Source organism: Embiotoca jacksoni, unplaced genomic scaffold (genome assembly GCF_022577435.1).
Source record: "Embiotoca jacksoni isolate LCO1_2020_lvr unplaced genomic scaffold, fEmbJac1.0.p SCAF_19, whole genome shotgun sequence".
Taxonomy (NCBI): Eukaryota; Metazoa; Chordata; class Actinopteri; family Embiotocidae; genus Embiotoca; species Embiotoca jacksoni.
Genome location: NW_027185329.1, coordinates 3,808,979 through 3,820,983, shown reverse-complemented (window position 1 = coordinate 3,820,983; position 12,005 = coordinate 3,808,979). Strand labels below are relative to the sequence as shown.

The following is a 12,005-nucleotide window of genomic DNA, read 5'->3' as shown; positions in this document are numbered from 1 at the left end:
AGACACAGCTGCTGGTGATCACAGTGGAGGCTTCACAGCAATAAATCTGACTTTAAGTAAAGACCCTCTTTTAAAAAAAAAAAAAAAAAAGGCTTAGGTTGTTTAATTCTCCAGACTGTGTTCCCCAATTTGCAGCTTTTGTTCTCATCCCTCCAAAATCTCACTACTTTTTAATTCTTGCTTCCATCCTCTCCCATTCCTTTCTCTCTCCCTCCTGTATCGCCTTTTAACTTCCTTTTAAACTTTTTCTTTCCTGTGTTTTTCACCCTTTTCGGTCATATCCTGCAATCTACTTGTGACACTTCTTGTAAAGTGTGGTCGGCTGTAATTGTAATTTTAACTCAGCCCCATTTGGACTGCCGAGAAAACATTGAGATAACTTCATTCCATCTTATAGGCAAATGTTAATGACAGCATTTAACATTTATAGGCAAATGTTAATGGCAGTATTTAACATCTAAACTGTTTCTGTTTTGCAGTGGGCCATACTGATAATTGCACATTAGAACCACTGTAATTATGCTGAAATAGGCTGGGAACACTTCATCAATCCCCAGTAATCATTTTCTGGAAATACTAATTTAGATTTGAAAAAGGGGGTATAACATTAGCAGAGGGGCTGTAGGTTGAAATTAACAATGTGGAGAGAGACATAGAATCGAGTATTGATCTTGGTGTGATGTTTATGTGCCACCTCGGCCTCTCCAGGTGCCCATTTAATGTTTCTCTTAAACACCTTATCTGGTTAAATTCCATCGCTCCTCCACTCAAATCCTCTTAATCTTAGCTAGTCACTCCCTCCATAAATCTAATTATATGGGTAAATATTGCCTGATTGCTTGACAAAATGCATCTAAAAGCCTCTCATCTTCTGTCTGTATTTCTTCTACATCCCTCGCTCAATTGACTGAAAATAGCTGGCGTCGGTAATCCATGACAGCTCATTAAAAGTCACATTTTTATGCTGCGACTACCTTCCAATTTACTGCTGTTAATAAACTATATGTGGTCCATATTTAACTATGTTCAGTCACATTAATGAAATATATGATAATAACACCCCGCGTATTCGTAGATGAATAAGCAATGTGATTAGATTAGAAAGCAAGTATCCCCTGATGAAGATCCTGATACAGTTAGTAAAACGGATGTTGCAGATGGTTAACTTCTGAAAAACTTCTGATATGCGCTGTTTTGTGCAACTACTCATTTTCCAGAATCTCTACAATGGATGTGGAAAGTGCAAAGTAGGCGTGACCCATAGAGCCACAGTAGTGAAGCCATGACGCCTTTAGTCTGGTGCCATATTGGTTTTGGGAGCCAGAAGTGTATTTTAAATCTTTTCTCCACCAACTCTTGAGATAAATATGTGAAACTTGTAAATGCTCCAGTAGATTCACCAGTTAGTCTTTCCCTCTGTTTTTCTAACTGGGTTTTGAGCAGATTGGGCACGGTGGGGTTTTTGGTGCTTCTTTTTTGCCTGCAGCCAAAAAACAACGCTAACAGAGTATTAAAAAAATAGAAGGTAAAAACGTGGCTGTAAAGTTAAATGATGAATTCATATGTTCTTTTGACCAACAGGACTTTTTGTGTGTTTTCCAGTTTTGTAGCTAAGTAAGGTGCAGATGTAATGAGGCATCATTCTTACTTTTGCTGTTTAACTTCACTTTATTTTCTGAGTAAACAGTTGAAACGAGATCGGTTCAGTTGGTTTCACAAGTGGACTATTTTCTTCTTATGTTGTGACTTTTTGCTTCTGTACAACACTGCCATCAGCTTTGTCACACACTTGTTATCTTGATGCCTCTTTAAACTGCAGACTTCATTGATTTGTTCTCTTTTATAAAATCCCTCTTAGTCTGAGTCCCAATACTTATCACTTTGCTTTGAAATTCCCTAAAGCCAGTGTCTCCAGGGGCCAGTCCTAATTTTATTCTGCTGCAGTTGGCCCCCTAAAACTGTTTTCATTGTACCTGTTTTTAAAGTCTTCATAGATTTTTCTTCACACATGAACTCCAGTGACCTGTCATGTTAAAAACAGCATCTTTAAGGCCTTGTGTATATATATATATATATATATATATATATATATATATGTAGCTACATCTTATCTCCTAAGTTGACTCTCACTCAAATCACCTTAAAGAGCCTTTCAGATTTCCTCAAACTCACCCAGTCCCCATTACAAATCTTGACCTGGTCATACTGGTATGTCTCTCTGCCTGGCTGTCTCTGACTTATTGCTTCATTTTGAGATCCTCTGAGTTTGGGAGACTTTTATTTCCCCCCGTATCCTTTTTCCCATCCCATCGTTGCCTTCCTGTCCTCTTGAGTGTCTTCACCTTTCGTTCACTTGGCACTGGCTGGAACAACAGTGCACCAATGCTAACCAAACATTACATTTGTGTGCTGCACACATCTGCTCCTCCTAGGGAAGCCATTGCCCTGACAAGCGTTGTGTCACCTTCTATTTCCCACTTGACGCTAACATGGTGGAGATTGCAATTAGAACAGAAAAGATAGAAATAGCCTGCAGTATGTTGTGTTCTTTTACGGTCTTATTAAGAGAGACAAAAGCTGAGGTTAATTCTCCAAGTGGACATGGCTGTGTCTGACACCGGGGGGTACTGGTCTATTGTGTGGGTTTACAAAAGCAAACTGATAGCTGGAATGGGCTCTGTGTTCTAGCCTCCATTATTTACAAAACAGACTGGGAGGACAGGACTCTATTGCAGCAGGTATTAGTGTGTAAGACCTGGATATGTTTTTGTGTGACCCCCCCCCCCCCCCCCCCCTAGGTTCAAACAAAGGATTTAACAAGAGTTTGTATAATTTGGTTCCTGGGAAATGTATGGCCCTCCAATCAAACGCAGTCAACTGTGCAAACAGGAAGTGACTGTTTTAGGAGCCAAAAGCATATATTAAACTGATATGCCTTTGTTCTTGTATATGAATCTTATTTGTTCATAAATGAACACATGGAGAAACTGTTTCAGAGATATTGGTATTCATGCTAAAAGTGAGAGGAAAATATGAAGTTACAGCAACATGGTTGTTTTGACAAGCATGTTTATTACTCATGTCGGGCTACATGTATGTTTAAAATAGAAGATTTGACAAGGTGGCAGATTTTTCTTCCCATTTACATATCAAATATCATGGAGTGACACAGTATGTTGATCCATAAAAGGTTCCAAACTAAAATCTGCTCCACATTTCAGCTGATCCCAGTGGCATGTGGACGTTTCCCAGGTGGTTCCACTCATGCAGATTTTTATTTTGATTTAAAATGAGGCTGGCCACTGAGATGGTGTTCTTATTATGAGTAACTCAAGGACACTTGTAAAACACTTGCAGTTTCTGATGGGCTCAAACTTGCTGCTGTGGGAGCTGAACTTGCTATCTCTGAGTTTCTGTTCCATCTCCCACCCCTGCTACCATAAAAAAAAAGTCATAATCCATCGCTGACACCACACGTCCTTGGCCTGTATCCTAGCAGAGAGCCAGGAGGAAGCCTCCAAAATAACATTCCCTTTGATGCTTTCATGCTAGCCCAAATAAACCCGTGTATGATTAGCAGCAATGACATATTTTACTCATTGGGAGGAATGCACTAATTTTTAAGAGACCTGTTGGAGAACTCGAGCAAATAAAAACACTGCGTCCCTCAGTAGATCAGCACAGGACTTAAAAACATTCTGCTTTTTAACGTCCATATACATGTTAATAATCAAACATTCTGCACTCAATCCTGCAATTTAGACAGATTTATGTTTTAAATCGGATTCTGTTGAGCAACTGTGTACAAATCAGAGCTGTATTGATTTTAGCTGTGCAGTCTCCATCAGATAATCCATACAGATCCTTGAAAACAACAGTATAAAGCTCAAGTTTCTCTTTTCTCTAAGAAATTAACCCAAATTTGTGAACAGTAAATTTTGTATTTGCTTATTTTTGTAATCATATAAAAAAAAAATAGTATTGTTACTTTGTAGTTGTTGTGCATTTTTGCGTCATAAACTGTAAAATACTGCAAGCTGGTATTGAATTTCTGGTCCTTGGTATACTCCGTCTTGTATACTCGTGTTTTGATTTGAGAATTTACGATTTTGTTGATCACAGGCTTTTTATTGAAGCAGTGCTGGCAAGTACGGCTATTTGTGTGTGAACATTTGAGGGTTTTTTGTTTTAATCTTTTTGTAAATAAAATAAAGGGTTTGTAGGAAATAGAGATATTTGTCAAAAGGAAGAGTGTTGAAATATTTCCCAAGACACATAAACCCTATTTTAAAGTGGCTATAATTATTATTTTTATATTAGCAAGGGATCACATGATTAAATGTAATGTGAAAGAGGTTGCTTGTAGTGACAAACTGCAGCTCCCCTCAGCTCTGCAGAACCTTTCAGTGTCTTATAGATTGTTGTTTTGGGTTTCCACTCTGCAATTTTACTATTCTGGTTCAATCGTCTTGCTCTCATAGAGTAGTTTTAAGATACAGTGGCAAAGCTGTCGTAAAGAGACACATGCTCAGCGTCAAACAACACACGGACAGATTGTGACTAGCTGGTGAACATAATACAGCAATTAAAGCTGTGTGTCTTTACCTCTTGAGGAATATCACACCCCATTACTAATGAAAATGTTTGGCACACTTTTTCTCTGAACAGTCTAACAGTCAGGGTAACTAAGTTGTTCAAAACAATTTGCTAAAATTAACATAATAAGCTCAGTTCAGTGGTTAAAAAGGGGACTGGGGATAGCAACAACAACCTGTGGTTTGCAGATTTAAGAGTTTGATGCTTTTCTCAGACGTTAGTGCTGACTGTAACGGCACAGGTGGTAAAGGTAAAATGTTTTTATGTTGAGATGTCAGGCTGGCCCAGTCCGGTCTGCTCCTCTGGTCACCAGCCGTGCACTGAGCTGGATTCAGTGCTGCATCTACTTGGAGAGTAAATTTGCACCTGTTAAGTTACATGTTGCGCACACAAGATGCATAAGTAGTAATGTTGGTGTTGTGCCTACAGCTTGTTTCCACTGCTCTTAACAGGTCAAATGTTTGTTGGACCAATTTAAACTGTTTGACACCGCCAAACTTTATTTAAATTATTCACAAATAAGCCTTTGATTTGTCACCTCATATCACCTGGAATCCTAACAAATACCTATTTGTCCTTGAATATCACTTCTCGGTTTGCATCTTGTTCAAGGACACAGAAATAATTTATTCTCAATGTGAGGAGTATTTGTTCACATTTTTCTTCTGGATTCAAGCCACTTTTCTAACTCCACCCCACCGGCCTCGCAAGGTGTTTCCTCGGTTGCCCCCAAAAGTCATGCTCTCCTGATCATTTTAATGTCTTGTGGTAATTTGAATGTCCGGCTCCTGACCTGTCTTTAACCTCAATTACCTTACAGATAGGGGGAAAAGCTTTGGTGTCATTACAGGCAGTTAGGGAGAGAAAACCAACAGATTTTCTGAATCAGGCCTGGCAGGCATGCAGGACACAAACTATTGGTTTGTTGCTCGTGCGTACATGTTGGTTTTGGTGAATCATTTATTCCGCACAGATTTTCATATGTGCGCTCTCCTCTCATGTTTCATTTAGACTCTTTCTACTTTCTCCTCCAGTTGATGAGCCTCTCTCTTTGTTTCTCCCCATCTCTCTCCCTCTCCTCCTAATTTCTCCTCTGTAGTCCTGTAGATGTCCATTGATCTGCCTTTCACTGTCACTCTCTCACTCTCTTTCTCTCCTTTTGTCTGTGTTCGTCGCTTCTTTCCTCTCCAGTCCGGCTGTAATGAGTAAAGGTCAGCGTGTCTGCTCTCTCCTGTTGTGCTGTCAGCGTCCATGTCTGTTACTGAGCTACTTATTAGCTGTGGCCTTTAGCTGCTTCCCTAACGAGCAGGAGGCAGAGCAAGAGGAAGGATGACCTCAGACACAGCTAAAGGATTTTAATTCCACACCTATGTGAAATGGGTGTGGGAATGAAATATTTATATTCGGTCTTGAATTTTTGTTGGGCTTATTGTGGAGATTTGTTTTTTGCATGTTTCAGCACTTTACGTTAAGACAGAAATAAATGATGGCAGTCAAAGTCATGATGATATGAAAAATATGAATAAAGTATTTATCATTTTTTTAATAATTCTAGCATTTGTTAAGTTTTGAGCACCTTTTATCTCATATCCTGCCCAAATATCTTTTTTCATCTGGTGTATATGAAATGATCAATATTTCCCAGTTTTGGGCATACATTTCTGCACTCATAAATGCACAATGTGCATGAAAGCTAGTCTGATAAATTACAGCAAGAAATAAACGGTAAAATATTACAGACGTGTCCCTTGAGACAGAAATGCTCATTACACACCAGATAAAGTGTTTTCAATGGAAGAAAAATGAAGTTACATCGCCATTGTTACATAATTACAAGTTTTAATGGTCCATTATACCAAGGATTGGACTCAAAAGTACAACCTGCAGACAAGACATGGAGTTTAAAGTATCCTTGTTGTGTCAGAAAGGCAGGCAGGTCGTCAAAACGGGCAACCATGTCCAATCAGCTAACAGGCAGAAGTCCAGAGAAGCAGACAGGGTTTGAAAATAAAGATTGGAAGGAAAGTAAGCCGTGTGGCTTTGTGTACCTGTAGCTGGAAATGGGCTGTTGTACTTACAGTATTGTACAAAAGTTAGATTGTTATCACGCTGTAATTCTTAGGAGGTGTCTGCGTGTACCATGATGCACAACTTTTTCACAAGCCACAAACTTTCTTTTAATTTGTGTTGTATAAAGTCATTTCCACAATAATACATAACAATTTGAAAATATCCTAAATTACACAGGTCAGTTTAAAAAAAAAAAAAAACAACACACCCACATGATCAACCACCCATACCTGAACCAACCTGCAAACTGTCAACTTTAGCCTGTATCTTTTACAGTGTATAGTGAACAAATCCATAGACTATCACAGGGTAGGAGGTAACATTTTCTTATTTAGCATAAGACAGATACTCGTGCAGACAAAAAGGTTTTGCATGAGTCACCGCAAGTCTGCAGCAAAGTGAGCAGCATTTCATCTTTGGGGTCTTTGCCCAAATGTTAGCATGTTAGCAGGCTTTTAAATAAACAGATGAATTATTCCAAATTGGGGCTTTTTGTTAGACCGCATTTAGCAAATCAAATAACCTTTCATTATAGACGTGAACGCTGTCATTCTCTCTCTTATTATTGTAAATTCAGTATTAATGAACCATAAAAGTAAAAAAGTAATGTCAAATTTTGAGGCAAACTCATCCATAAAAAGAAATCCATCATCTATTTTCACGACACAAAGAAAAGCCCAGGAGCAACCTGTGACTTTAATAACTTTTTTCCAGTTCCTGGTCTTGTGGATACAACCCTGGAGTTTCATACCAGGACACTTGATTGAAGTGAGCCATCGTTAAACTTCTTCGATTTACTTGCACTTTTCCTACAAATCAAAACATCTGCTGTGAGAAAAGGTTTATATTCACTGGACCGAGCTGATTGACATTACCGACCATTGCCCAACACTGCTACCTGTCCACCAGCGCATTTTGTTTCACAACCCTAATAGAGTTCACGGTGGGTTGCGTTACAACAGAATTGAATGTAAAGAGGCTTTATGATAGAGGTGGTGAGCAGAGAGTGTGTGTCTACTTTAGCTGTGTGTCTGTGGTATTGATTTGTATTGTCCTTATGTCAGTATGGCATCACCTTGGCAACACAATCTCAAGTGCTCTTCAGACTGGCTGTTTTATCGTGTGTGTGCGTGTGTGTGTGTGTGCGCGCTCTGTAGGGGAGAAATCCCTCCATCTGCTGTTCGGGCACCATGGATTTGCTTTTCCCTGACTCAGCACTTTTTATTAAACATGCACACACACACACACACACACACACACACACACACACACACACACACACACACACACACACACACACACACACACACACCCTTCTCAGTATTCAAAGTGTCGTTATCTTGTAGCAGCCTTTTCCATCACCTCCATGTTTCTTCATAATCAGGTTTGGCCAAAGCTCCTCTGGCTCCCTCTCTCTCCCTCTCTCTCTCTCCCTCTCTTTCTCACACACACACACACACACACACACACACACACACACACACACACACACACACACACACACACACACACACACACACACACACACACACACACACACACACATGACACACACATGCAAACACACACTCCTTTGAGCAGGGTATGCCAGCAGCATCCAAAGTAGAAATGAAATTGCAACTGGGTGAGTTTTTGGCAACGTTTCTGCAAAGGTTAGCAACCGTATTAAGGCACAACTCTCTGTGTGTCTCTCATTCTCTTCTTTCCTTTGCTTTGCTTTTCTGGCCCTTTTCACTTCTCTGGTCTCCTTCTCCAATCCACACATCCTCTGCAACAGGTTTAATTTTCCCAAGTAAAAACCCACACAAACAAAAGCTTTGTCTAATATGACACGAGCTGGAGTTCAGACTGTGTGAATCCCGAGGGTTGTATTCTGGGCGGCTTTCCTTTTTTCTAACCGGACTGCTCATTGAGGTTAATTCAGAACCGAGATCTTGCATCGTTCAAACCAAGCTATTTTGTTGTTACTCGCATGGCTTTTTTGCTGAGCCATCGTTTTGAAATACCATGCACATTTATTTAAGTTTTCGCCTGTGCCAAAAGATTAAATTAGAAACTTGAGCTCAGGACATTAACTGGGCACAAGCGAGACAATGTAATACTCCGCTTGTTAGAAAAGAAGGAATCCAGGAGTTCAGCAGTGTTTAATTTGTTTGGTGAGAGAGAAAAAACACAAGAGTGGAAATCAAGTTTGCCCTTGCTCCCTTTCTCAGTATCTCTACACAAATCACTGCCCACTTTCTCACTATACCATTGATGGACTTTGGTGCATAATCAACACTTTGTTTGCATTGTCTCCAAGTTTTTCTCCTCACTTTCTATTACAGAAGAATATTTTTAGTATAAGACATCAGTGTTTCCTTTAACTGACGGTTTTTTGATACCTGGGGATATCAAAACTTCAAACCAATTTACTTCTTTTTAAAATGATTGGTGAAGTTGGTTACTTTTTCGTATCATTTTAAACAAAATCTGAAACCTTTTAGTTTTAATGTAAGGCTGTTGTTGTTGTTGTTTATCTTTTATGTCTCTATATATAAACATATTATTTCTATGCAGTGATATAATGCAAAATAAACTATGATCCTTTGAATTTTTTTGAAAGAACCTTTATATAAAATGGGAGAAAAAGAGTAAAAGTGTTTTGATGTACAAAGCTGGTACAGACTCAAAGCTGACATTGCTGCCAAAGGTGCATCTAGGTGAATACTTATGCAACAAGTATTCTGCATCATATATTTGTATTTCATTTACATCACTTTGCGGAGATCTGTTTCCCTTTGACATTAATGTGTCAGTGTTGAAAAAGTCACATCAAAGCGACTGTGATTTATTGTTGTCGCATCAAAAAAGTTGAGGCAACATGATGTCAAAAAACAGAAATATTTCCTGCTGGGGATTAAAAAGTTTTAAGGGCACACTTTTGATAAAGAGCTCTGTGTGTTGTCGAAGTACATTTTTGAATTTTACCATCATCCTGCATTCCAATGAGGATTTCTAAATAGGTGTCTTATGGTCCATTAGTGCCATTTTATTCTTACAATTATTTTTAAACATAGTTTATTATATATGAAATACATTGGTATGAAAATTAAACCATTTTCACCTGCGCATAGTTGTGCTTCTTTTTTTCTAATTTGCTGTGTCAGACATCCCACAGTGCTGATGGTAATAACTTTTTAGACTACAATATGAACACACTGTGAGTTAATCTCATACGTCCTAGGATGTCCTCTCCAGCTGCTGCAACAGATGTTGCCAGGACAAAACTGGAACATGTTACCCCTGAAAAACATGATCATGCTTGACAAATCACCGCAGAATAGACAAATGTCTCAGCTCAGTGATTTGTGTCATATTAGTTTGAGAATTTTAAATGATTTTGGAAAACATTCAACTCCCCCTCATAGGGTTGTCACCTTGGTAAACCCTTAAAAACCTGAACAGATCCATTAAATGGCGAGATACAGCTTCAGTCTTAGTTGGGAGGAATCATAAACTTTCTTTAAATACCATTCTGCTGCTGCATCATCTAATCCATTTTTCTTCAAGGGTTTGTGACCCAAATTTATCCCACTTAGTGTCTGTGATTATCAGGATTTATTATTTGTCATCATGAAACCAGAGGAAGTGTTTGACATATTGCAGGATTTGATGTCTGTGAGTGTGTAAGTGGACTTAAATCAAAACCAGAAAAGGGATATACTACATTCATACTGTAATTTGCAACATTTCAACTTAAAAGCAGGGTTTCCTCTGACCATTAATAACTATAAAAACCGAGCATTAGCTCACATACCTTCCGGTACATTAACCCTTCTCTTTAGCATTCCTGTCATCTGCAAGCCTCCCCCATCAATTTGTGAACATTACTCAGAAATATAAACAAGCAGTTTGCATGCATATCCAAACTGAGATTTATTATTGGTCAGTTTAAAAATCAAAACACGAAGTGTCTGCACCAAACTATGAATCCACAGTTTTAAAGTTTAATTTCAAGTAGATTAAAATGTAATGAATCACATTTTAGTCCTATGATTTGTCCCTCGATCTTCACTCTCTTCTGTCAGCTTTGCCAGCCTCCGTATCAGCCTCTTCTCCAACACACACACACACACACACACACACACACACATGCACACACACACGCAGACAGACAGCCCAGTTTCCATCACTTTAGAGGACATTAGATTGACTTCCATTCATTTTCTGGAGACTTCACTGAATGCCGGGCTCAGACTACACAAATTCAACCTGACTTTGACCCAGTTTAGTCATCACCAACAAATTTCCAGTGTCAGGCACGAGTATGAATGTCCAAAACGACAAACGGATCTTGTAGTGTGATGTAACTCAAAAACACCAGTGTGGCATCACACGACACCCTGATGAAAAGCCGAGCATGTCAGAATTAGTTTTAACCTGCCGAGCTTGATGTATCCTACGACGCATTCCTTGACGTTGACCAATAGGATCACAGATAGTGCCTCAGTAGCCATGATTAACAAATTCTTGGCCCTCCTCCCCGCTGACACAGGAACTCAAGCACGAATGTAAATAATAATTGGTCCAGGTCATACTTGTAGTGTTCGTTGTCTCCCGACAAAGACACGGCAATAATTTAAGGCACTTTCATTGCCTAATGTGAGATAGGTACCATCGTGAAAGATAGACACATTGTGTAGTCTGATCCCAGCATGACTAACCATAACTACTTGCCTAAACCTTATCCTAAACTTAAAATAACCGAGCTTCCCATCATTAATACACTCTCTTTGTTTCTGTGTCCTGTGCAGGAGCTGGAGGTTGGTCTCCTCTCGTCTCGGACAGATACCAGTGGTTGGAGGTGGACCTGGGAAGGCGAACCCAAATTACCACTGTTGCCACGCAGGGTCGCTATGGCAGCTCCGACTGGCTGACAGCCTACCTGTTGATGTTCAGCGACACAGGACACAACTGGAGGCAACACCGGCAGGAAGACAGCCTGGGGGTAAGTAAGCTTTAATAATAAACCGAGCACTGGTGGGACAGTGGTGTAAAAAGCTAGAAGACTTCTGTTGGGTCTGCAAAGATGTGAAAAATTAGCTAGAAAAATACAAGAAATACAGTTTATCCAGGTAGAAACTCCTCTCACTCCCCATCTAGTGGGGCAAGAAGGGCAGTCAAAATCAGTGCAGTCATTAGGATTCCTCCTCTGGGGAGCATGAATGTCTGTGCTAATACATCATATTGATGTAGAGATGTATCACTGGAAAAGCGGATATCTTGACCTATTTGAGGCTCCAGTGGAAAAGTCAGAATAGCTAAAGTATGTGGGTTTCATCTTCAAGAGACCATAA

General features: G+C 39.5%; 1 protein-coding gene across 1 annotated transcript in view; it reads left to right on the top strand.

Moving 5' to 3' along the window:
• Positions 1-12,005, top strand: part of LOC138200419 (contactin-associated protein-like 4) — a 95,689-nt gene that overhangs the window by 20,190 nt on the left and 63,494 nt on the right. The window contains exon 3 of the mRNA XM_069153056.1: positions 11,463-11,656. Within this exon, the coding sequence (XP_069009157.1) occupies positions 11,463-11,656 (194 nt within the window). The remainder of the gene's footprint in view (positions 1-11,462; positions 11,657-12,005) is intronic.